At 40.5% G+C, this 24,946-nt stretch overlaps 1 protein-coding gene across 1 annotated transcript; it reads left to right on the top strand.

Moving 5' to 3' along the window:
• Positions 1-1,978: 1,978 nt before the first annotated feature.
• On the top strand, positions 1,979-24,946 carry AMACR (alpha-methylacyl-CoA racemase). Its single transcript, XM_030467845.1, has 5 exons — positions 1,979-2,380; positions 4,648-4,791; positions 7,295-7,455; positions 16,237-16,423; positions 23,731-24,946. The coding sequence occupies exons 1-5, from the start codon at positions 2,131-2,133 to the stop codon at positions 24,138-24,140; spliced, it is 1,152 nt and encodes a 383-aa protein (XP_030323705.1). The 5' UTR covers positions 1,979-2,130; the 3' UTR covers positions 24,141-24,946.

Raw genomic sequence — 24,946 nt, 5'->3', positions numbered from 1 at the left:
ATGCAGTCTCCCAGTAACATGATGAAGTATGTGGAAACAAACTTTTATCTGGAATAGCATCTCTAAGGGAGATGGATAATAAACAAAACAAGCCAGCACCATTTGCATGATAAAGTACATACTTTTGTCTCTGCCATTTCTTGTAGGTGGCAGCGTAGCAGAGGGTACAACCAGTGCTAGCATTTCAGGACCAGGTGTCTACCTGAAAATAATGGATATTCTGGCAGTAGACCTCTTCTATTTGTTATTGCAGAATTAGAACAAATTCTGCATTCATATTTGCAGCCTGTGCACATTTTTGTAGCCTAGTTAATTTAAAATAGTAGTGATAAAGTAAAGTAATAAATAAAATGAGCACAGAATTTATTTTAAGGGCCCCTTCACTCCATCTCCTACCTGGTAAGCTGAAATACTGGGAGCAGGCTGTATGTTTGAAAAACCGTGCTAATCCAGCACCTGTTTCATCACCTCTCCTGGAGGGATGTTCATTCCTGTAAGCAGCCTAAACAAAACCAAAACAGCCATGGCCTCCAGTCAAACACAGCCAGTCTTTTGGCAAGCTGTATTAAAAGAGCAACTGTGCATGAATGCAGGCTTTATTAAACTGGTCTGATTTAACCAAACACAAGCCCCAGTGCTCTGAGCAGGAGAAAGACTGAATGTGACAAGAAGACAGGAGATGTTTCTGGCTGAAACTCTAGGACACTCCAGAAGCCTGGAAGGCTGATGGCCTCCATGGTGACCGTATCTGTGGCACCGCTGAGCTAACATCTCTGCAATGGTGAGCTGCAAGCATCAAGATGTTTATTAATCTCTGTATTTATTTAAGATCTTGGTGGCATACTTTCCACAAGCCGGTGTGCCAGTCCTGTCCTAAGCAGATTCAGCAGGGACTGCTTAGGATTTTGCTACAGCAGCTGTGGGCTCTGTCCCTCCAGAAGGGGCTACAGCAGCATATCAGGAGCAATAGGACCAGACAGCCCATCTTAAAGGCACATTGACTGAAAAAAACAACAAGCAACAAACAACCAAACAACAAACAAACATTTTATTAGCTCATCAGCTGATATCCTAAAGTGTGACTTGGGGAGGCTGAGGTGCATGGACCATCCATGGGAGGACCCCCTAGGGAGGTAATTCTCTTCCTCTTGCGTGCTCTTTTGAGATGCCTCCTATAGTACTGTGTCCAGTTCTGGGCCCCCCCAATACAGGAAGGCCATGGAATCTTTGGAGTGAGTGCAGAGGAGGGACACAGTGGGGATCTGAGAGCTGGAGAACATCTCCTGTGAAGACAGCCTGAGAGAGCCGGTGTTGTTCAGCATGGTGAAGCTAAGGCTCTGGAGAAACTTTGTGGCCTTCCAGTACCTGAAGCAACTACAGGAAAGCTGAGAAGGAACCTTTTACAAGGGCATGGAGTGATAGGACAAGGGATGACAGTTTCAAGCTTAAACCAGGTAGATACAGGCTGGCTGTTAGGAAGAAACTCTTCACTATGAAGGTGGTGAGAAACAAGAAGAGGTTGCCCAGGGTTTGTGGATGCCTCATCCCTGCAAGTGTTCAGAGACAGCTCGGATGGGGCTTGGAGCAACCTGATCTACTGTGAGGTCTCCCTGCCCATGCAGTCGTCTTGGAAGCAGATGGTCCTTAAGGTCCCGTCCAACCTAAACCATTCTATGAGCCCATGGCAGCCCCAGCACGGGCAGGTGGCTTACACTGCTGTGAGACACAGCGGCTGAGGCCGAGGGAGTTTTCAGCAAACTGGCTGTTGATTTCCACATTCTTTGCTGTCTGCCCGACCCTCAGCAGCAGAGAAATGCCTATGCCCTGACTCAAACCCACTCGCGGCGGGGACACGGGTGTCAACTGTGGCAAGTGCCGCTGCTCAGCGGGCGGGCACCGGCAGCCAGCACAGGCCGCGCCCACAGGCGAGAGGCCACCCGCGCCTTCTCAGTCCCCGGAGGGTAAAGCCCAGAAAAAGGGGACAACCGTGAGAGGGCCCATCCCGCTCCTCCCCGGGACTCCTCCGCGATCGGGCCCCTCAAAGCCCGTCCCCGGAACCGCCCTGGCGCGGGCGGCCGTGAGGGAGGCGGAGGGGATCGATATCTCGGCGCTCGGCAGACGGCGGCTGTCATGGCGCTGAGCGGGGTGCGGGTGCTGGAGCTGGCCGGCCTGGCGCCGGCGCCGCTTTGCGGGATGATCCTGGCCGACTTCGGGGCCCGGGTTGTACGGGTGGACCGGACGCCTGGCTCCAGCGTGGCCATGGACGTGCAGGGCCGCGGCAAACGCTCCTTGGCCCTAGATATTAAGCAGGCGCAGGGCGCGGCGACGCTAAGGCGGCTATGCTGCCGCTCCGACGTCCTTATCGAGCCCTTCCGCCATGGTGAGGCGGCGGCGGGCAGCGGCTGCCCCCGGGGGTCACCGGTGGGCAGCGGGGTAGGGGCTGGGGGAGGCTGACGGAGGCGGCATGGTGTTAGCGTCAGGTCGGGTGCGGTGTCTGAGGGAGACTCCGGTCAGTCTGTGACCTTTTGAAATGCATGGTGGGAAGAAGGGAACAGCTTTTTGCTTCGTGTTACCGGTTGACAGAAATGCTGCGAGACAGGTGGGGGTTTGTGAAGTGCCACAGCCCCTTGCAGGGCCTGATCCCCTGAGGCACTGAACATACCCTTCTGGATGGCACCCGGGAATGTCTGAGCTGAGGAGCCGTGCTGCAGCTTGGGCAGCAGTCCTGCAGTGATTTTCAGGCCTGCTGGTATAATTCAGCTCGTGTTTGTAAGTTTATTGTGCAGGCAAGATGTAGCAGGCGGTGGTCTAAGTCTCAGTCAGAGTTTAGGATTCCTCTGGAGACAACAGATCTCACCACCACGTTCTTTTAATTTGTAATGCGCACACACTCACCTGATGGTCGAGCACTGGCTGTTTCAGTAGCCCTAGGTCCTTGCGGATGCTGTTCTGTTATGCAGAGTATCATCAAGGTTAGGTTGAACAGGAGTTTGAGCAGCCTTACCAAGTTGAAGATGTCACTGCTTACTGCAAGCGGTTCTGATCAGATGACCTTTAAAGGTCCCCTTCCAACCCAAAGCATACTGTGGTCATGCTTCATTGTCAAGCTGGCTGAAGAATTTTGGGGTTTCTGCAGTAATTTTAGAAATATGAGGCTGTACGCATAAACAGGCTTGCATATCATGTGTCACAGATAATGTTTTTCATTCTGAAAACCAGGTTTTATGATTGTGATTTTTTGTTTTGTTCCTCAGAACCTGTGCTAACAAAATTAAGACATTAAATTTCACTTTTAATTGTAGCTAATTTCCTATTTTTCTAGTGGGATTTTTTTTTCTTATCATGGAAATTTCTGTTTTCTTTGGTTTTCTAGGCACTTGAGCTTTTTTTCTCAGTCTTGGAGTGCAGGTACTTTTGTACTTAGTCATTAGGTTTTATGGGCCTGTAACTGAACTAGGCAAATCTGTGATCCAGCATGAAGCTGGTGTGGACCAGTGAGAAGATGAGTGTAGAAGTGGCAGGAGGGTTTCTTCAAACACACACACACACCACTGGTCATCTGACAATGACTACGTGACATTAGGGGTTCTTTGGCACCCAGTTATCACTTGTGCTTTTGAAAATCTTGCTCTTTCCATATTCCAGAGTTTTCTCCTTGGTATTAATCCCTTGCTACTGCTTAGTAAATAACGAAAATAAATCTTAAGGAATTCAAAGAGTTATTAATACTGCAAATTAATCAGTGAAACAAGTTGGAGTAATAGATTCTGAGGTGGAAAAAGCATTAAAGGCATTTCTTACTCTCAAAAATAGTGTCCTTGAAGTTCCATTGTATCTTATACAGGAAAATTTGACCAAGCTGCGCAGAGCTAAGAAGAATCTATCATTTCTTTGTAACTTCAATTTTCTTCTTTTAAAACCACTATTTTAGAACTGCAAGATCAAAATTTTAGCCTTGAGTATTTGGACCCATGCTGACCAAACCCACATATCTCTAAAAAATTCCTTATTCTCTGCATTGCAAAAGAACATACTTTCTTTTGTTTAGTAGTTGCAAATTGTTTATAATAGTGGCACTCTCCATTTGCAACAGTCACTTAAAAGGTAGAGCAACACATGGTATATGGTGAGGCTAATATGAGAACGAAAGTATATTCCAGTGAAAGATGGAAGCAATTTCAAGTCATTTTAGTGTAGAAAACACAGGAGCTTGCTTTCTTAAACAAAACAAACAAAACCAAAACAAACAAGCAAACAAAAAACTCCAAATAAAAAACCAAAAACCAGGCCACTTCCAGAAAACAATAGAACAAAAAAAAATCCCCAAAGCAAGAGTTTGATAAGTTTCACTCTCATCCAAGAGTACATGGAATACAAGCAGCTCTCTGTCAGTCTATGGGGGAAGTAAAATGAGAAGAAGCTAAGAAAAGAGAGAAGATCCTAGTTGGTTTGTATTGAAAATGTGTGCAGTATGTTGGTAGTTTATAAAATTCTGTCGGTTCACATTGTGATATGGATACTGCATTAGAATGTATTGCTTCATGAACTGCAATTCAGTTCTGTTATTGTATAATTTAAGTTTGAACCAGACGTATTTTGAGTCTTACTAAAATATGAATGAGGATTCTGTGCCTTTGTCTTTTTAAGGTGTCATGGAAAAACTTGGGCTTGGTCCAGAGGTCCTCCTACAGGAGAATCCCAAACTCATCTATGCTAGACTTACTGGATTTGGTCAGACAGGAAAATATGCCAAGACTGCAGGTCATGACATCAATTACTTGGCTTTATCAGGTAAGGCTGTAAAATTTCTTACAAATATGGCTCCCTCCTTCTCCCCAGCCCCTTAAATCAAGACTCAGGAATTTATGGAAAGGTTATTTGCAGATATCTGAAATTACCTGAAGTACAGTCTGGTGAAACAGCTGAGCAGACTGAAGTGCCTCTGTCAGTGAAAGAAGGGCTTCCTTTCCTGCTTCTGTTTCTGCGGTCATCTAGGGTCCTTGTTTAACCCCTCTGTAAGTTCTGCAGCAAGTCAAAAACCAACTAGCCGAAATTAGGATGTTTTTATGCCAAGTTATTGAAGGGGAAGCAGTTCATTGAGGAATCCAGCAAACATAAAAAGCAAAAGACATGTGGAAACAGGAACTAGATGGGCTGTTTTTGGCAGCAGCAGGGGAGTGCTAAGCTGGATCAGCATGTCATCTGCTTTTTTGTGCTGTTTTATCTGAATAAAGTTTTTGAAGGAAGGACTGAAGTTTTCCTGATTTTTTCTTTTTTTGGGGTTTATCTCCTAGATAATCTGTAGGTTTATAATCCCCAAAGGAATGTAGATTATTGTGTGTGTTTTTGAACACATTTTTTTTTGAGCAAGGGAAAACCAGGCAACCTAAGCCATTTGAGCTGTTGAACTTGTGTGCTGTAAATGTCGCTCCATTGATTCAAACCAGAGAGAAGGTAGGCTTAAAATAAAGTGGCAGTGTTGTGTTTCCTTAAGGTATTGTAGGCAATATTCTGATTTTAAGAGTCCTGTTCCTACATGTGTGCAGTGACCAACAATAACAAAATTATGCAAGTCTGGTGGTAGCAGACAGTGTGTCCTGCACTTAACTGCTGTTCCCACTGTTGTTGTCTCTGCTGCTTTTCTGAGCCTGTGAGGGAGAAGAGAAAGTGGCCCGAAAGTTCTTAGCGTCCCACTGTATAAAGCATTTTTTGTAGCTCCAGCAAAGGGCCAGAGGACAGGCACTACAAATGTGGTGATCTGGCATCACCTACTATGGGGAGTCATTATGTTATGGAATTAGGTTTCTTCAGTGATGGGTTCAATTTTATCTATGCAAGATTATCAGAGAATAAAACAGTAAAGAAAGGATGCCTTGTTTGAAACACTTCTGACTTCATGTCTGGGTGATCTCTGATTTCTTATTTGCATAGTGAAGGGTCAGTACAGAAACAGTCCATTACTACATTAGACTGTAGCATGTTCTGTTTACAAGAAGAAGTGGAGTTTTTTTCTCTGCAGATGATTTAATTGGTAGTATTAGTAGACAGCAGTTCTGTCTGTGTAAAAGTAGATAATTTTGCTTGAAATTTCACAGGTCAACTTTTTCTGCCTATTTAAAGGAAAAAGGACAAGATTTTGGGGAGCTATAATTCCTTAAAAATGACTACTTGTATCCTGACTGTTTTCCTGATGAGTTTTGGCTTTCTTTAACTAAAAAATGGCTTGCATTAGAAACTCTAGATGTAAGTTAACAGATTAATCTGCTGCTTCCTGTGATGACCTTGACATTGTTAAACAGGAGGTTTTAGTTAGTGACAGGGCTTTATGCTTGGACTACATGCTTAGGAAACCGAAAAGAACTGTGTGCTCAGTTGCTTAGGAATTTCATTAGCTAGCTAAACAGTGCATCAGAATCACACAGTTCTCAGGGAATTTTGACCATCTATGCTGCAACTGTCAGACCCTGTGCATAAAAGAGACTTGCTCATAGTGCAGTTTCTTGGTTACCCAAAGGGGATTGCTGTGAGGGAACTATGAAGAATGACAGTAGAGAGATTGTTTGGGATGTCAGAGAAATGCTAACAGATTCAGAGCTCCACCTGAAGTAAACTGGTGTAACCTTTGCTCTGTTCCCTTTCATTTATTTGTAATTGCTGTGTTTATTTTGCATGCAAAGGTAAAATTTCTGTGGTATTTACTTGTTCCTCTTCTATGCAGCCTTTTTTTTTCTTCCAAAAGTAATGGAAGAGGATGGATAAGACTGAAGAGCAGCTGTCCATGTGAAGTCCTTTTTTATGGCTGCTAATTAATGGATTATCTGCACGGAAAACTGTATATCTGAATTTTTGCCTTAACAGATTCAAAGAAGGAACAATTTACCAAAGTTGTTTTGAGACACATTCATAATGCTTATTGAATTATAATAAGGGAGGCTCAGTACATTACAAAGTATCAATATGGAATTATTGCACATAAGGTTTTTTTGATGAAATTTTGTCCCTATCTAGCCAAATTATTTATGGTCTGTCTATCTGTGTGACTTTTATTAATCTCTTTCATTAAAAATTAAATCCATCTGCGCTAATATGATTTCATGTATCCTATTCTTTTGTGAAGTAAAGAGTAGTTATTTGTTATGACACAGCTCAGTAAAGACAGAAAACTGTGGGTAGAAGTTTTCCTTATCCCTTGTTTCCTTGCAAAGATGGAGAAGAATGAAACTTTCATTGTAGAAATGTAGAAATGAATGTTCATAGTTACTTCCTTACTTTTGTTTGCTTTGTTTACTCTCAGGTGTGCTTTCAAAGCTGGGTAGAAAAGATGAAAATCCTTATGCACCTGTAAATCTTCTGGCTGATTTTGCTGGTGGGGGTGTCATGTGTGCAATGGGCATTATTACAGCCCTTTATGAACGTACCAAATCTGGCAAAGGGCAGATCGTTGATGCAAGTATGGTAAGTTTGGTCTTGAGGAAGGAGGGGCTTTGTAGGTATGCAGGTTTGCATTTTTTTTCCTGCTCTAAGTCTGTAAAAGGAAGGAAATTGGACCAATCTGTGAAGTATAAAATTGAGAACTTGGGAAAGGTAAAGTAAATATGCTACTACAATGTCTATTCCTTCACCTGCAACCAGTGTGTGCAGATAACTGTTACTATAATATCCTTATGACATGGAACACTGTGACTTTACTCCCTGTGCAATTCCCTATCTTTTCTTTTACCAGAAATATACTTTAGAAAATACTAGCTGTAAATATTTGATGAGTAAGTTTGTGTTTGGAGATACTGTGTATAATAAATGTTTAACATCATGCATAACACCAAAAATTATTAACTTAATATAATGAAGAGTCAAATTAGCTTTATTTTGGGATACATCTGCTTATTGATTTGTGACAAGTCATGTTTTATTAGAAGCTCTGTTCTTTGAATATTGTACTGCCATGGAGTAGTGCCAAGGAGCCAATTTCAAACACTTTGTGTTAATATGCCGTAAAATCAATGAAAGGCTAAATTAGCTTAATAATGAATACTGTGGATTTTTCACTGCAAGGACACACACTTACACACAGAGGAAAAATACATATTTACATTTATCCTTTAAGCCTACATTATCTGCATGTGTTTTCTCTCTGGTCTCTCTTTTTCTGTGACCAATACAATTAAAATTTTACTTCCCATCAAGGTATTGTGATACAGTGAAAGCTATGATTTAGACTTAAATACACACTGAAAAACAATCTTATTTGAAAAAAAATCTCTTGTTGGAGAAGTCCTGAAGGTAGGACAATAACAAATATTAGCTATCTTAAGTAAGGTTTTAGCAGCTTCACATGACAGTCTCTAAAGAAGGCTGTGGCTCTAGGATCTAGATGAAAGTTCTGTAGGATCAGTGCAAAACCAGTCTCAGGTTTTCATCCCAGCATTAGCTTTTAGAATCTGATTTTCAACATGAAAACCTTACCAACTCCTGTTGATGTCCATTGGGGTTTTTTAAGTTATTTTTTCCATTAAGCTGAATGATGGATGAATGATTGAGTTTAGTTACTTTACAGATAACATGAAGGTGGGAAGAACTACAAGTATATTGGACACTTAGATTATGAATTAAAATGACCTTTTCACATTGGAGAAATTACCTTAAAAAACATTGGCTCAGAGTAATGGAGACCACCACTGTACTTATCTTAGGCAGAAACAATTAGCTGCACAAACTCAGTATGAGAACAGTTGGCTGAGGTACAATGCTGGGATTTTGTAGCAGTCACAAGCTGAACATGAGTCAACAATATTGTGCTGTTGTAAAACACACACGCTGTGCTAGGACATATAAACAGGAAATAGAGTGCCAGCAAAATTTCTGATACAGTTCTGATCAGCTGAACATTTGTAAGGTCTCAGGAAAATGCTGTTACTGATGCTGGCCATCATTTTTCAAAAAATTTTATCAATTTGAGAAACACAGCGGAACTCATCATGAGTCTAGAAATGTGACCTAGAAAGGGAAATTGAAGGAGTTTATATGAGTTTTTGAAGCAAAGACCTTGGAGAATTGAAACAAGTCTTCAGATACTTAAAAGGATATTTCATATAGTTTGAAATGTTACCTTGTTTTCACCACTGGTACTTTAGGTCATTAAAAGAATTTGTTATGAGAAGAGTCAGTGTAAGTCTGCTGACATCCTGATGAGATCTCTGGATATTATTGGCAATGGAATTTGTTGTGGTTTTTTATGGGTATTTTTGATCACTCAAAACTTAACTCTCTTTTTTTTTTTCTTGTTTTGTAATTTTGGAATTTACAGTTCCTGACTGGTGTCCTGTGAAATGGGTGGAATATTGTCCAGTGTCATTGGGTGAACCTGTTATGTCCCATTCACTTAGACAGACTTCTAGTCAGGTAGCTGATGAAAAACAGATATGCAGCAGCAGCAGCAAGGACAGTTAAATAGACTGGATTGATAAGTCTGTTTTTATATCTGTTTATATATGCTAAGTTTGTTTCTTGGAAGTAGTTATCTTTTAAATCACAGTACCGCAGTAGTACGTCTGTTTTTTTAATTTTAAAATTCCTTTTTATTTAATTGGCCTACTAGTTAAGTTGCTATATAGTTTAGTTGTCTGAATATGTTAGCAATTTTGACACACAGTGGAATTTTCTACAGTAGAAGTAAGAAAATCTGTTATTTTTAGCAGCTTTGTGTCCTCAGGATTACTTTTATTAAATTTTTGTCTTAACCTATTGTTTTACTGACTACTTGGTTGTTTTTCCTTTTACTGCAATGTCTGTTCTTCTGAAGTAATCTAAAATAATTAACTTAATAACCTGCATTTCTTGATCCTAATTTTTGTGATTGAGTAATTTGTTGTTTATCTTTTGTTTCTCATTAGTGTGCTGAAAGCTGAAAAATAGCTTAGAACCACTCCTGTGATGAGTACTACACACACGAGCAACTCCTGTAGTTTGTGAAACTGAAGTGATAAGGAAGGAGTGTACAGAGGGTCTGGCCAAGGGCTAAATTTGCATCACTTGTTTACAATGGCCAGTGATCTCATTGCTTGGTGTAATAAGTAGACACTGAATCCTATTTTTCAGTTGTGTAGCTCAGGAGGGTTAAATGCCTGGTCTGAACTGATCCATGTTAGTTGCTGTCTCATTTCATTGACTCTACAGGGATCATAGTTACCTTACAGTGAGCTTCTTAGTTCCCATGCGCAGAGTAGGATGTGGGGTGGACAGTATGATATGGCAGGCACAACTGTACATCCACACTCTTGCACTACACTGAAATAAAGGCATGTGAGCCAGGGCCACTCTTTAAGTGCACTCCAAATTCAGACAGGGAGCCTTCTGCTGATGCTAGGCATCTGACCAGGCATGACTCACTCTTTGTCAAAAGACAGCCACAGTAGAGGATGGTGGTAAGGATCACTTGCATAATAGTCTCATGGCAAGAGAATTTAGCTGTCCACAGGAGACTGGGACTCCAGGTTTTTCTCAGCCTGGAGGTATTCAAAACCAAAACTCCCACATTCTAGAGGCATTCATCAGTCACGAGGATAAAGATTAGGTTGATATGCTTTCAGTCTCAGTTTTGTTTGAACTGCTTCACTCTGCAGAAGGAATAGAAGACTTGTGGAGCAGCCAGGTCACTCAGCTGGGATTTTATACCCTGCTTCAGAGACTGATGATGCTTTTAGCATGAGGAAGCCATTAAGCGAAAGACATAACCGCTGCTGTCATCATTCTGCAATTAAGCTTAAGTGGAATCTTCTCATGTTGTCCTTTAGATGTTTTTAAAGAACATGACCACATTGGTATCTGTGTGGCATTATACCACGGGGCTGCATCCAGTTGGCGGCCGGTCACTAGTGGTGTCCCCCAGGGATCAGTGTTGGGCCCAGTTCTGTTCAATACTGGTGGAGTCACACCCTCTCAACTACAATTGAAATCCAACAGGAGACGGTGAAGTCCTGCCCCTCCTCCTATCAGGCAGCTGATGCAGACCAGGTGGATAGGGGAGAATGGAAACAGGTCCCCCACCGAAAAGGCAAAAGAATTCTCTCCCAACCCCCACCACTCCCCCAGGTGCCCATAGAGAACAGATATGAGGCCCTGGACTCAGAGAATCAAGAAGAGGACAGACAAGAGGACGATCTGTCCATAAGGCCTCCCGCTCACCCCCTGTCTAGCAGACGGATTAAAACTTCACCCACAAAGAAAAGAAGAAGGGTAGTCGTAGTTGGTGACTCTCTTCTGAGGGGAACTGAGGGCCCTATATGTCGACCTGACCCATCCCATAGAGAGGTCTGCTGCCTTCCTGGTGCCCGGGTGAGGGATATTAGTAAGAGACTCCCTCAGCTAATTCAGTCCTCGGACTATTACCCACTGTTGGTAGTTCAGGCTGGCAGTGACGACATTATTGGAAGAAGTACAAGAGGGATTAAAAAGGACTGCAAGGCCCTGGGTCGGTTAGTCGATGGGTCAGGAGCACAGGTAGTCTTCGCCTCAGTTCCTGCAGTAGAAGGCTTGAATGAAGAGAGGACTAGGAAAACCCATCTCATTAATAGGTGGCTAAGGGACTGGTGCCACCGGCGGAACTTCGGGTTCTTCAACCATGGGGCAAATCCCAAACTGCCTTGTGTCATTAGATCTGATGGACTTCATCTAACTAACAGGGGGAAAAGGACTCTAGGTCATAGGTTGAAGGGGCTGATAAGGAGGGCTTTAAACTAGGTTTGAAGGGGGAGAGGGTTGAAACTGAGCTCTCCAGAGAGGAACCTAAAGGTGGACTACCCGAGATAAATGACAAATCAGCAGCCCAGCTGAAGTGCATGTATACCAATGCATGCAGCATGGGCAACAAACAGGAGGAGCTGGAAGCCATCGTGCGGCAGGAAAGCTATGATGTAGTCGCTATCACGGAAACGTGGTGGGATGACTCCCATGACTGGAGTGCTGCCATGGGTGGATACAGGCTCTTCAGAAGGGACAGGCAGGGTAGGAGAGGTGGAGGGGTAGCCCTATATGTTAGAGAATCTCTCAACACTGTAGAAGTTGAGACCACCAATAATAGGGCAGAATGCCTGTGGGTTAGAATCAGTGGGAAGGTCATCAAGGCCGATATCGTGATGGGAGTCTGTTACAGACCGCCCAATCAGGATGATGAGGTCGACGAAATATTCTACAAGCAACTGGAGGATGTTTCAAAATCATCATCCCTTATTCTCGTAGGTGACTTCAACTTGCCAGACATCTGCTGGGAACTCCACACCGCAGAGAGGAGGCAGACTAGGAGATTCCTAGAGTGTATTGAAGACAATTTCCTGCTCCAACTAGTAAATGAGCCCACCAGGGACGGAGCCCCACTTGACCTTCTTTTCACAAACAGAGAGGGGCTGGTGGGAGATGTGGTGGTTGATGGACGACTGGGACTTAGTGACCATGAAATAATAGAGTTTTCAATACTCAGGGATACAAGGAGGGTTGTCAGTAAAACCTCTGTGTTGGACTTCCGGAGAGCAGATTTTGGACTATTCAAAAGACTAGTTCAGAGTATACCCTGGGAAACAGCCCTTGAAAACAGAGGGGTCCAGGAGGGATGGACATACTTCAAAGAGCATATTCTGAAAGCACAGGAACAGGCTGTCCCAGAGTCCTGGAAGGCGAGCCGGCGGGGAAGGCAACCAGTCTGGCTGAACTGGGAGACTCTGAAAGAAATTAGGATTAAGAAGAGGGCCTATCAATTATGGAAAAAAGGGCTAACTTCTCAGGAGGAATTTAGGAATATAGTCAGATCATGTAGAAAGAAAATCAGAGAGACAAAAGCACAACATGAACTGAATCTTGCTACTTCTGTGAAGGACAATAAGAAATGCTTCTATAGATATATCAATAGCAAAAGAAGAGGCAAGGAAAACATTCATTCTGTACTGGACATGGGTGGGAATATAGTTATCAAAGATGAGGAAAAGGCTGAGGTATTTAACACCTTCTTTACCTCAGTTTTCAACAGAAAGACAGGTTATCCTGTTGACAGCAGGCTTCTGGAGCCTATAGAAGGTGATAAAAATCTAAACAGCCCCCCTGTAATATTGAAGGACACAGTCAGTGACTTCTTGAGCTGCTTGGATCCCCACAAGTCTATGGGACCGGATGGGATCCACCCAAGAGTGACGAGGGAGCTGGCAGAAGAGCTCGCCAAGCCTCTCTCTATCATCTACCAACAGTCCTGGCTCACGGGGGACATCCCAGACGATTGGAAGTTGGCGAATGTCACGCCAATCCACAAAAAGGGCCGGAAGGAGGACCTGGGAAACTACAGGCCCGTCAGCCTGACCTCAGTGCCTGGCAGGGTTATGGAGCAGATCATCCTCAGTGCAATCACACAGCACCTGCAGGATGGGCAAGGGATCAGACCCAGCCAGCACGGGTTTAGGAAGGGCAGGTCCTGCCTGACCAACCTGATCTCCTTTTATGATCAGGTGACCCGTTTGGTGGATGAGGGGAAGGCGGTGGATGTGGTCTACCTGGATTTCAGCAAAGCCTTTGACACCGTCCCCCATAGCATTCTCCTGAAAAAGCTGTCAGCCCACAGCTTGGACAGGAGCACCCTGTGCTGGGTTAGGAACTGGCTGGAGGGCCGGGCCCAGAGAGTGGTGGTGAACAGGGCTGCATCCAGTTGGCGGCCGGTCACTAGTGGTGTCCCCCAGGGATCAGTGTTGGGCCCAGTTCTGTTCAATATCTTTATCGACGACCTAGACGAAGGGATTGAGTCCATCATCAGCAAATTCGCAGATGACACCAAGCTGGGAAGAAGTGTGGACCAACTCGAAGGCAGGAGGGCTCTGCAGAGGGACCTGGACAGACTAGAGAGCTGGGCCGATTCCAACGGGATGAGGTTCAACAAGGCCAAGTGCCGGGTCCTGCACTTTGGCCACAACAACCCCATGCAGCGCTACAGGCTGGGCACAGAGTGGCTGGAGAGCAGCCAGGCAGAAAGGGACCTGGGAGTCTGCATCGACAAGAAACTGAACATGAGCCAGCAGTGTGCCCAGGTGGCCAAGGAGGCCAATGGCATCCTGGCCTGTATCAAAAACAGCGTCACCAGCAGGTCCAGGGAGGTGATTCTTCCCCTGTACTCAGCGCTGGTTAGGCCACACCTCGAGTACTGTGTCCAGTTCTGGGCCCCTCAGTTTAAGAAGGATGTAGAGGTCCTGGAACAGGTCCAAAGGAGGGCAACCAGGCTGGTGAAGGGACTCGAGCACAGGCCCTATGAGGAGAGGCTGAGAGAGCTGGGGCTGTTCAGCCTGAAGAAGAAGAGGCTCAGGGGAGACCTCATTGCTGTCTACAACTACCTGAAAGGAGGCTGTAGCGAGGTGGGAACTGGACTCTTTTCACAGACGACCTTCAACAAGACAAGAGGACACAGTCTTAAGTTGTGCCAGGGGAGGTTTAGGTTAGATATTAGAAAGAATTTCTTCACGGAGAGGGTGATTAGGCTATGGAATGGACTGCCCGGTGAGGTGGTAGATTCTCCATCCCTGGAGACATTTAAAAAAAGACTGGATGTGGCACTCAGTGCCATGGTCTAGCAACTGCTCCGGTGGGTCAAGGGTTGGACTAGATGATCTCTGAGGTCCCTTCCAACCCAGCTAATTCTATGATTCTGTGATTCTATGATAAGCATGTCTTTGGAGGTTTGTTGCAGATGCTAGGCAACTTTTTACTTGTTTCTGAGTTGCAGTGGGCCTTAGGCAGAAGCAAGCTGTCCAGCTGCCCACACACAGATAGTTCTGATGTCCCTATACAAGTCCAAAAGAGATTTTATTTTGTTTCCAGTCTAGTTACCACTGTATGTAGGTATTGTAAGTAGTTCCGTCAGCACAAAAATCTGATCTGCGGTTACAGTGCATCCAGATCTTATACCTATCATTATCTTTGCTTGCAAGATTTTTAATGTATTTTTTATTAATATGACCAATGCAAGATGAGATCATCAGTAAATCACTATTTTGATGTCCTTGCAATTATTTTGCAAACATACAGACCAAGGTATACACTATTTTCTCATGTGAAAGTACTTGACGTCACTTTCAACACATGCAAACACAAGTATGCCTTGTGGCAGGTACTGGAAAAGCAACTAAGTAGCACACAGTAAACGAAGCCTTCATGACTACATACATCAAAGATTTGTATGTTTAAATACTCCTTTAGAAAGGTACAAACTAGTAGATCTCTCCACATGAAAATTCACTAGCTTCTTGTTACTGTACAGTCTCTGTGCTTTTCTCTACAAACAACGCTAAGTTAATTTTGCACAGCTGAAAATGTGTGAATCAAAACAATGCTCAAAATTATGTCATTCAGTTTTATCTCCATTTCATGGTGATATTTCTGGCCATATACTGCCTTGTATTCGCTTACAGTTTTTCTGGTACAGTTGGAAGAAAGTGGATTCTGCTGGCGAGCAAAACTGTAGGATATGATTTTACCTGAAAACTCTGCTACAAGCTTGATGGTTACTGAAAGTCTGAACAAACTGAATTTTCATGTAGTCATAATTCACATATCCAAAATTTTAATGAGCAAGCTGGAATAGGATTAACGTTTTCTAGTGCTGTATTCACTAGAAAGTTGCCTTTTTAGGGATTACCTTGCTATGCCTGTGTACCTGCCAGCAATGAGAGTGGAAGTATAATTTTTTTTTTAACTTGGTGATGGAGATGAGGTTCTCAGTTCTGATGGTATAAGAGAGCTTAAGCCTCTGATTTGCTTCTGGTTTTATTAAAAAAATAGCAGTCTTAATATAATCAGTTAAATTCAAAGAAGTTAATGCTCAGATAAATTGATACTTACAGGGCTGGTATAGGCATCTCAATTTCCAGACCTTTAGAAGGCTTGACAGCTGTCAGACACCTAGTGTTCTACAGAGCCAAGAAGCTTGTCCCATCACCTAAAATTATTATGATATTTACTTTGTGTGTTGTGTACTCTTTCTGAAGGTGCAGTGTTACATTTATTCTCCTTATTCTCTGATTCTTGGTGATTTCACATGTGCAATATAAACAGTAATTGAAAACTTAAATTAAAGTGGTTACCAGAGATGTTGTAATTAAAAAATCTTAACAAAGGACAGAACTACCACTTTTTTATTGTTTTGTTTTATGTAGAATTAGAGTAACATGTCAACAGACTTAAAGAAGCTCTTACTTTTCCCTGTAAATTTTCAAGGTAGAAGGAGTAGCATACCTAAGTTCTTTCCTATGGAAATCACAAAATTTGGGTCTTTGGAACAGACCTCGAGGCGAGAACCTGCTAGACAGTGGTGCACCTTTTTATGAAACCTACAAAACCTCTGATGGAAAATTCATGGCTGTCGGTGCCATTGAACCTCAGTTTTATAATCAGTTAATAACAGGTAAGTAGTTTGTTTTACATCAACAAAGCACAACTGAAGGAATTATTTTAATACTTGATTTTGATTTCATGACAGTGGTTATGTTGACTTGATTGGGTAGCAGTGTAGCTGACTTTCTTCTAGCAACTGATTTCTTTCAATTTTATTATCCCTTCTCACCATATCCTCAAAAAAGACACTTAAATTACAGATTTTCTTCTGAAATTTTTTTAATTGTAGTCTGTGATGTATCTGGAGCACTAAACTGTTTTGGGGATTGTGAATATAGTATAAAAAACACTTAATTCTTTGGCATTGCAAATAAAATTTCAAGCCGTTTCAGTTATTTGTGCTATCTTTTTAAAATAAACTATTTAAATTGTTTCTGAAGTGAATGTTCATTGGAGATAGTTGTAGTATTTTTAGATAAAATTGATTTTTTCTGCATTTTTTTCTAAGTCAGCTTTATAGATTAATTTTCACCACACAATTTTCAGAGTGCTTTTTTTGACCTGTTATTGATATTATTTTTATATTTGACTGAAGGCTCTAAATCTGACTATAAAATAAATTTCATCTGTTTGAGATAATAGAATGGGGTTTACAAAATAATAACATTAAGGTAATAATAATAAATAATGACATAATTAATAAATAACATAATTAATAAATAATAAATATTACATGACCTGTTTGCATACCTCAGCGTTTTGATCAGCTGTGCTCCTTTTTCCTTGTTTAATTTTAAAATAATTTCCTCTGATGTTCTCCTTTTATAGATTTCTGTTGTTCTTTATTTTGCTATGCAGAATTTACAAAACTATTAAAAGTCACAAAAGTCAGTATTTACTTTCTGGCCATTATTCTGAACATGAAGGATTATAAGTTTTTAGTCTTACTCTACTTTTGATTAACGAGTAGAGGGAATACCAGCAAAGGATATACCTGAAGTAGATATACGTTATGTGAACAACTTTTATGCTTGCCTGACTTACATGTGTTAAATCTTTGCTGAGTGATTGTTGCAGTGAAATAGCTCCACATCCTTGCTCGGTCTCTCCCCACTGATTATTCCTTCAATTGTAATATGGAAAGCTGTGGTCGTTTTGGCTGGTGTAGAGTTAATTATCCCCAATAGTAGCTGGTATGGGGCTGTGTTTTTGGATTGAAAATAGAGCTGACATTACTATGATATTTTTGTTGTCACAGAGCAGTGTTGACACAGGCAAGGCCTTTTCTACTCCTCTGTGTTGCCCCCAGATCAGATGTCAAGTGTGGAAGCACCATGTTCTCAGCTAGAGGAACTGGTACTTTGTCCCTTATTGTCTAGAGAATACTTTTTCTGAGATTCCAGCTCTAAGCTCCTCAGTCTTGAAAAACAAAGTATAGTTGATTATTCAACACTTCACAGTTATTTGAAATATTACTCTCATACCATCTTTTGAGAATTTTTTGCTTGCAGTGAGTGGAGTTGGAGAACAAAAATAAATATAAACCTGTGTCAAAGTAAAATTTAAACATAATTAACTTTAGAAGTTAGGGGGTTTGGAATTCCAGTGCATGACTTCAGAAAGAATGTCTGCATTAAATACAGAGGCAAAAAGAAAATAATAAAGCTGCTTACTCAAGTAGCCATGTTTGGTTTAAGGTGATCAGACACTGGACTGCAATAGTCATAGTTGTAATATTTTATTCTTTATTCTAGAGATGAAGTTCATTAGCTCTTACTTTTCTGTCACAGGAATGGGATGGAATCTATGTATGTTAAAAAAGATAACAAATTCTGCAATAGATTCTAGTGTTTGTCACTCTTCTTCGTAGTGAACCTTTGCTGGAGCCTCCAGTTTTCTTCTGCTGATTGTTGGTCAAGGGAAGGCTCAGGCTCTTCTCTGCCAATGATCAAGACAGAAAGAAGCCTATGATGAATGAACCCAGTGCTCAGCCAGTGTAATGGTCACTGACAGGTCTCTGTCTTGTTTAGATAACACCTTACTGAGGAAAATACCAGCATTCTCTGTTTTCATCTTAGTTGTTTCTCAGAAGTTTAGAGCATGAAGTTGGAGCAGCAGCTGTGGATTCAGATGCTTGCATTTGGGTACCTATATTGGAAGAGTTTATTTTCGTGGTTGAAAGTATTCCTTATGCTTACTGTGATCAGAAGTGTCTTGATTCTAACAGCTGAGGTCTCAAAAATAGCTATTCCACAATTAAACACCTGGTGTATATCTTCGTGAGCAGACAGCAAGTTTAATCACAGCTGTGCCTGTGTTTCTTTTGGTCAGTTTCTGGCATGTTTTAAAAAATACAACATACAGACTGCAGTCTCTGAAGGGAATTTTGCTCTTTGCCTTTAACTTTACTGCAGTCTTTGCTTTTTTACAGTCAGTACTGTTTCTTTGCTTATTTTGCAGACCTTGTTTTTTAAAGTATCAGACCGAACTCAAGATTTTTGCACTTTATTGCATTTAAAATAAGTGTTCTTTCTTCATCGTGTTTTAGGTGCATATTATTAATTGTTCAGATTGTCACTTTGGAAATATTTCCCATTCTCAGTAGTTACAGCTGCAAATTTTCTGAAGCAGTAGTATACTAAATTAGAACAGCAGATATCACCTATGGCTTACAGATTTTTTTCCTTTCTGGGCTATCTAGCATGCAAATTCAACTCAGAATTTAAGCCTTTGAAGGCTAAAGGGAAGACAAAGCTGCTTGTGAGAATCATGTTGCTCTTTCACAGACCTGAAGAGCTTTCTTGTAGTCTGAGTCTTCTGTTCTAGGCATTAATTCCCTACTTTGAAGTAGCTTTAAAATGATATGCTCTAGTTACCCTTTCCATAATTTAGTTTCATGCTTTTTTCCCATAATTTTGGTCAGTCTGGTGGTGAACAATTTGGTGCTGTTCCAGGTAAAATATATTAAAAAGCCACTTTATGTCTGTCTGTATTCAGAGAGTAGGTTTCTTTTGACACTGCTATATAATGAGAACACCAGAGTGTACGTGTTGCAGATATAAGGTAGTTTTAAAGATTGCAGAAATGAGAAAGAAACAAGATTTCTGAACCATTTGTCACTGCTCACAGAGTCCTAGTTAGAAGAAGTGAAACTAATTTCCTTTTGGTTTTGGTTAATTTTAGTGTTTCCTGCAGAATTAAGAACTCAGTGCTGGACCAGAGTACAGTTAATGACATGGCAAGGAAAATTCTTAAGGGGTATGCAGAGGGAAACTAACTAATCTTAAGAAAATACACCATCTTAGTTTGAGAAGGTAATTGGCTTAGATTGTGCTCAGCAGGGAAGATTAAATTTCTGCTTACCAAAAATTTCTGATATTTTTTTTAAACTACATAGAATAGATGCAGTAAATAATTGCTGTAGTATCTGTGGTATTAGTTGTATTCTGGTTTCACTATAGACTATTTGCTGTTAACAAACATGCTGTAATCCTTTCACTTACCTGGAAACCTGGTTGCAGGAAAGCACTAGCAGTCTGTAAAGTTCTAAATGTCTATTTGTTAGTACTCCTTTCATACTACTCCAGTACTCCTGCACTGAGTGACTTGTGCTTACAAAGAAGGAATTAAAATTAGGAAGCACTTCAGAAACTTAGTTTACATCATTATGAAGGATTTTTGCAGGTGAAGGATTGTTACATGTGATTGTGAAGTAATGTCGACTGTATTAAAAGTCTGCTAATGTTCCAAATTTGATAAGATGTTGTTATTAAGATGTGCAAGGTGGACAGCAGTTTCCTTATTACATTTTAGATATCCTCAGTTACGAATAATTCAAGTTTTATTTGAATGTAATTATCACAAGAAGCCTTAATGGTACAAATACTGTAGAGAAACAAGTTTGCAATTGTAGTAATTGAATATGTAAACTTGGAGTACAGCTATGGATGGGTTTGCAGCAATGCTTTGGTTGATTTTGGGCCTGAGAAACCTTCACTGAACTGTCACTTAATTAAAAAATGATATAGTTTCAGAAAAAAACTTCACATATAGTTATTTGAATGAAAATTCACTGCTGTCTTAGAATATTCTAAAGACATTCTCCCCTTCTCAGAATGAGAATGAATTCTATTTAAATAGAGGATGAGGGAGAGAAGAGAAAGATAGAAATGACATGCATACCCTTTATGAATGTGGTTTCAGCCAAAATTAAGGATTCCCATGCTGCGTGGTTCCATTCAGTCATGTTGTGACAAGTTTTCAGAATTATTCTGCTATCAGCTTACAGTTTTTAAAAGAAAATGGAAAAGTTAAAACAAGAAAATGCTGAATAAAGTTCTGCTAGGGATCCTAAATATTCTTTTAAAATAGTATGGATGAAATACTGTAAATTTTTTTTTATTTACAGTATATCAAAGTAACTGGATTCATCTAATGAATTTTATTGTTTTGTCTCACTTGAAATGGGTGTCAGATTTTGTTGCAGTTTGTCTAAGAAGTTCTGTAGAAATTAAGATTTCAGTTTGTTGCACAAACATGACATGCAGACAAATATCAGTAAAACTATAGCATTTAAAGGAGACTTAGAGCTATATAATTATAGCAAAATGTAGTTTTTCATTTTTCAAAAATTTTTTCGAAGCTGTACTAGGGTAGACTACTGGGCTTGCTAAACAAAAAAAAGAAAAACCAAAGGAAAAAATCTTGGAAGCAAGTTGTGATTGCTTTACCAGATATTCTGTGTAAAAGATACTTTTCATTTTATTATGTTGGATGAAATCTGTCATCCTGTGGTATCCCAGACAATTCTGTTCTTTGTCATTGTTTCCTTGTTGACTCAATTGCTCCTGCTGGGATGCAGTTTGTGTGCACCACAAACGGTTAGTGCACGCTGGAAAATGAGAAGCCAGGGTGCTTAAGTGCTGTTGCTTCATGCAATTTAAAGTTGAAATCGTTAGTGTTCAATGGAAAATGAGCATGTAATATTAAATTCCAGGTTCTGCATGTTCTATTTTGCTAAAGCATGTACAGTTAGGTTCTGCCAACTTTCCATCTGGCATGATCTTCAAATATAATTGTGTAATGGGATAATGGTAGTGCTCTGTTCATGTTGGACTGGCTACTGGAACCCAAACTGTAATTAATAAGCAGATAAATACTTATGAAACAATGTTTCCAACTGACAAATTGTCAGTATTGAGACAGAATCTTGGTGCGTTGTTACTTAGCTTGACTTATTGTGGAAGGTAAGTTTGCCCCACCTCCTATTTCTGGAGTAAACTCTATAGCAGTGTTTGTCCTTAGCATTATACTTTTAAGAGTAATAATAAAGCTAATTTTGAAGGCATTGGTAGCTTCTATTTAGTTTTAGATTCTCTATAATTATGGGTAAAGGTCAGCAGATCTTTTTTTTAGGGTGATAAGAATAGTTATAAAGGCTAAGTTTTAGTTTAATGATTTAAGGTGCACCTCTTGGTAATTCAATGAAGGCTGGTGTTTATCTTTTAGTAGCACTTACCCTGATATCCATAGGAATCTGTAATAAGATGTGAAATGCCTGCTCTTCCTTCATCTGTGTTGCTTTTCTTCAAACATGAACAACTGCAAGGCTGTATTTCTGAGTCTGGTTTTACAGTTTCTCTCTTTTGACTAGCAGTACCAAAGTAATATTTCAAATCATGTATTAATTTTCAAATATATTTGAGAATGTTGTGATCAACAGTGAAATTTTTAAATAATATAACTTAGAGGAGCCTACAAGCCCCAAGAAGTGCATATAGTAGGGATCATGAGCAGAAAGAACCTAGAGTGGAAGAATGGACATTATCTTCCTTTCTTTTCTCCTATGTGTTTCAGTTGCTATATGTCTACTTCTCTCAGTGATAAGGAGGCTGTAGAAATAGAAGATACAGATTTTTTTTTCTGCCTATCTACAGCTAAAGATTAATGGAATTCTGTGTAAATTCTACCTGCCAACAAGTGTGTCGTAGCCAAGCTTGTTAACAGCAGCAAGTCAAATCATCAGACTGATACTACAGATGCAAAGACATAAGAAAACATTCTCAAAATCTATTGTTTGCAGAACTCCACATTTTCTCTGCCTTTTATGTGGAGCTGTTGTTTTCTAAGCTGCTCCCTTTTTGTCTTCTTTGTAAAGCATTTTGATGAAAGTTGTTCTCTAGCCTTTCTAATTTCTCAAATTAACTTCTTTCTTATCCCTGCTTTTTCTTAATTTTAATGCTATGTTCATGATTTCCAAGATGTGACTGTCTGAACACCCTTCAGTGTAACCCTCCTTATTTCTATTTGATACCATAGGCTCTCTATCTTTGTATATCTGTTCTATCTACACTTTGAAAATGCGGTTTAAATGCCTTTTCTCTTTCTTGTTTCTTTTTCAGAAAAACCCTGCCAGAAATGATAACAATTCTTGGATCTTGAAATAGTAGAATGTGAGGGTAGGGGGTGCAGAGAGCAGAAGCCAAGTGAAGTGGGAAGCAGGCTGCACAGCAGAGATGCAGACTCCCCAGGGGAGGGGGAAGGTGGTGCTTAGTTAAGAGGAGGACACAGGACTGCCTAGTTCAGGAAATTTTTATTACAAAGCCTATGTGTCCATCTGCTCTTGTGCCCCAGAAGGGATGTTCATATTGCATACTTCAGTGGTCCATGGGACAGATCTCCTGGGAGGCAGCATTCCTAAGCAGTTAGTGAGTTTAAGTGCTATGGTTTCTCTTTTCCAAAAGAGCAGCAGTGGAGAATTGGAGCCTGGGAAATGTGTTGGAAGAGGGGAGAGCAGCAATGGCAAGAGTCCATTTGGGCTGTGGGAGTCAAGAAACAAGTTAGTTAGCTTGGAGGCACCTGCAACTGAGCTACCTCATACACATGGAGCCAGTGTGTATCCATCCACACTATTTTCTCGTTTCTGGCTTAGAAATAACCTGACTGTTTACAGCTCTGGCAGATGTACTGGCTTCTGTGGGATGAGTACATTGTTGTAGTTGAAGACTTATTCAGCAGATGTCTGTGTTGTTACTGCCAGGTAGAGAATACAATGCCTATTATAGGAGATGCTCTCAGGACAAAATGTTATCTCTAAGCAGCTGCTGCCCGTATGAAGTGTTCATACAAATTAGTGTTTATTACATGTACTTACTTAAAACACTATAGCTGATACGGTTTTCTTTAATTGGAAGTAATGGGACATTTTATTTTTTTGCTCTCTCCCCCTCAATAATAGACACGATAATAAAGTCTTAATAAAGTATGCTCTGCTTTGTTGGATTGCCTGCAAAATACTAGATTTTTGAGGAGCATACATAGTTGTGGGTAGCACTTTAATTTGTCTGAGCTATACTAACTTTGCTTTTCTCATTTCAGGTCTTGGGCTAGATGCAGATAAGCTCCCCAGCCAGCTGAGTTTCTCTGACTGGCCCAAAATGAAGAAAAAATTTGCGGCCGTATTTGCACAGAAGACACAAGCTGAGTGGTGCAGCATATTTGATGACACTGATGCCTGTGTGACCCCTGTTTTATCCTTTGATGATGTTGCCTCACATCAGCATAACAAACAAAGAAGTTCTTTTATTAAAAATGATCAGGAAGAGATAAGTCCTAGACCTGCTCCTCTTCTATCAAGAACCCCTGCTGTTCCATCATTTAAAAGAGATCCTTTTATAGGAGAACACACAGAGGAGATACTTCTAGAATATGGATTTACTAAGCAAGAGATTACTAAACTTCATTCTGATAAAGTAATAGAATTCAGTAAACCAAAAGCTAATTTATAATCTGTACCTGTGAGAATCAGACAAATTGCAAGCTGATACAATACATTTTAATGCATTAAATTGAATTATATGGTAAATATGGCAAATGAATGTTTGAATGATACAGCTTTCAAGTAATTTTTCTTTTTAATAAAGATACTTTAATTGAAAACAGTGGGAATTACACACCTGTGTACCTGGGTGGTCTGCAGCCTGGAATGACACCAAAAGTGTGTTCTGAAGTTCAAGAGTTTGCTTGGTAAGCAGCTGTAAATCTTCAAAATGTTGCTTTGATATGATCTTGTGAAATGTTTGTTTCTTTTAATTCCTATTTACCTTTATATTGTAATAGCATGAGGGCAGTACTTTTCATAAGATACAGTTGTATTCTTCCTAAAGAATTGATTGGTTTGTTTACTTCTTAGATTAGAAAGGATTTTTTTTTCTCTGTCTTATCATATTAATACATTTGCCTTATCATGCCAAAGCAGTTATCAAGATAATGCTGTTTTTTTATGTGCGGCTTTAAAGTTATTATCATAAAGTAATTCTATTTAATATCCTGACTACATCTCCCTAATGCAGTCTCCTTATTATATTACATTTGGAATTTCAGTTTGCCTAGAAAATAACTTCAGAAGAAAATTCTTTGTCATAAAATAGCTGCCAAGTATTAATCCTTCCTTCCCTATCTGGAAGAATAGCAGGCAACTTAGCTGTGAAGGATTTAAACAATAGTTATTCAATGGTGGGTTTCATTCCTTCAAAATTAAACTGTTATTTAAAACGAACTCTTGCAGGGCAAAAAACCACAAATAATACACTTT

Source organism: Calypte anna, chromosome Z (genome assembly GCF_003957555.1).
Source record: "Calypte anna isolate BGI_N300 chromosome Z, bCalAnn1_v1.p, whole genome shotgun sequence".
In the NCBI taxonomy this organism is placed as follows: Eukaryota; Metazoa; Chordata; class Aves; order Apodiformes; family Trochilidae; genus Calypte; species Calypte anna.
The sequence above is the reverse complement of the archived record's forward strand: the minus strand, read 5'-3'. Positions and strand labels throughout refer to the sequence as shown.

Excerpts from the sequence above, each read along its gene's own strand:
- AMACR (XM_030467845.1), top strand. The coding sequence starts at position 2,131 with ATGGCGCTGAGCGGGGTGCGGGTGCTGGAGCTGGCCGGCCTGGCGCCG. Across the intron at positions 2,381-4,647 it reads TATCGAGCCCTTCCGCCATG|GTGTCATGGAAAAACTTGGG; the intron begins GTGAGGCGGCGG and ends TGTCTTTTTAAG. Across the intron at positions 7,456-16,236 it reads AGATCGTTGATGCAAGTATG|GTAGAAGGAGTAGCATACCT; the intron begins GTAAGTTTGGTC and ends TAAATTTTCAAG.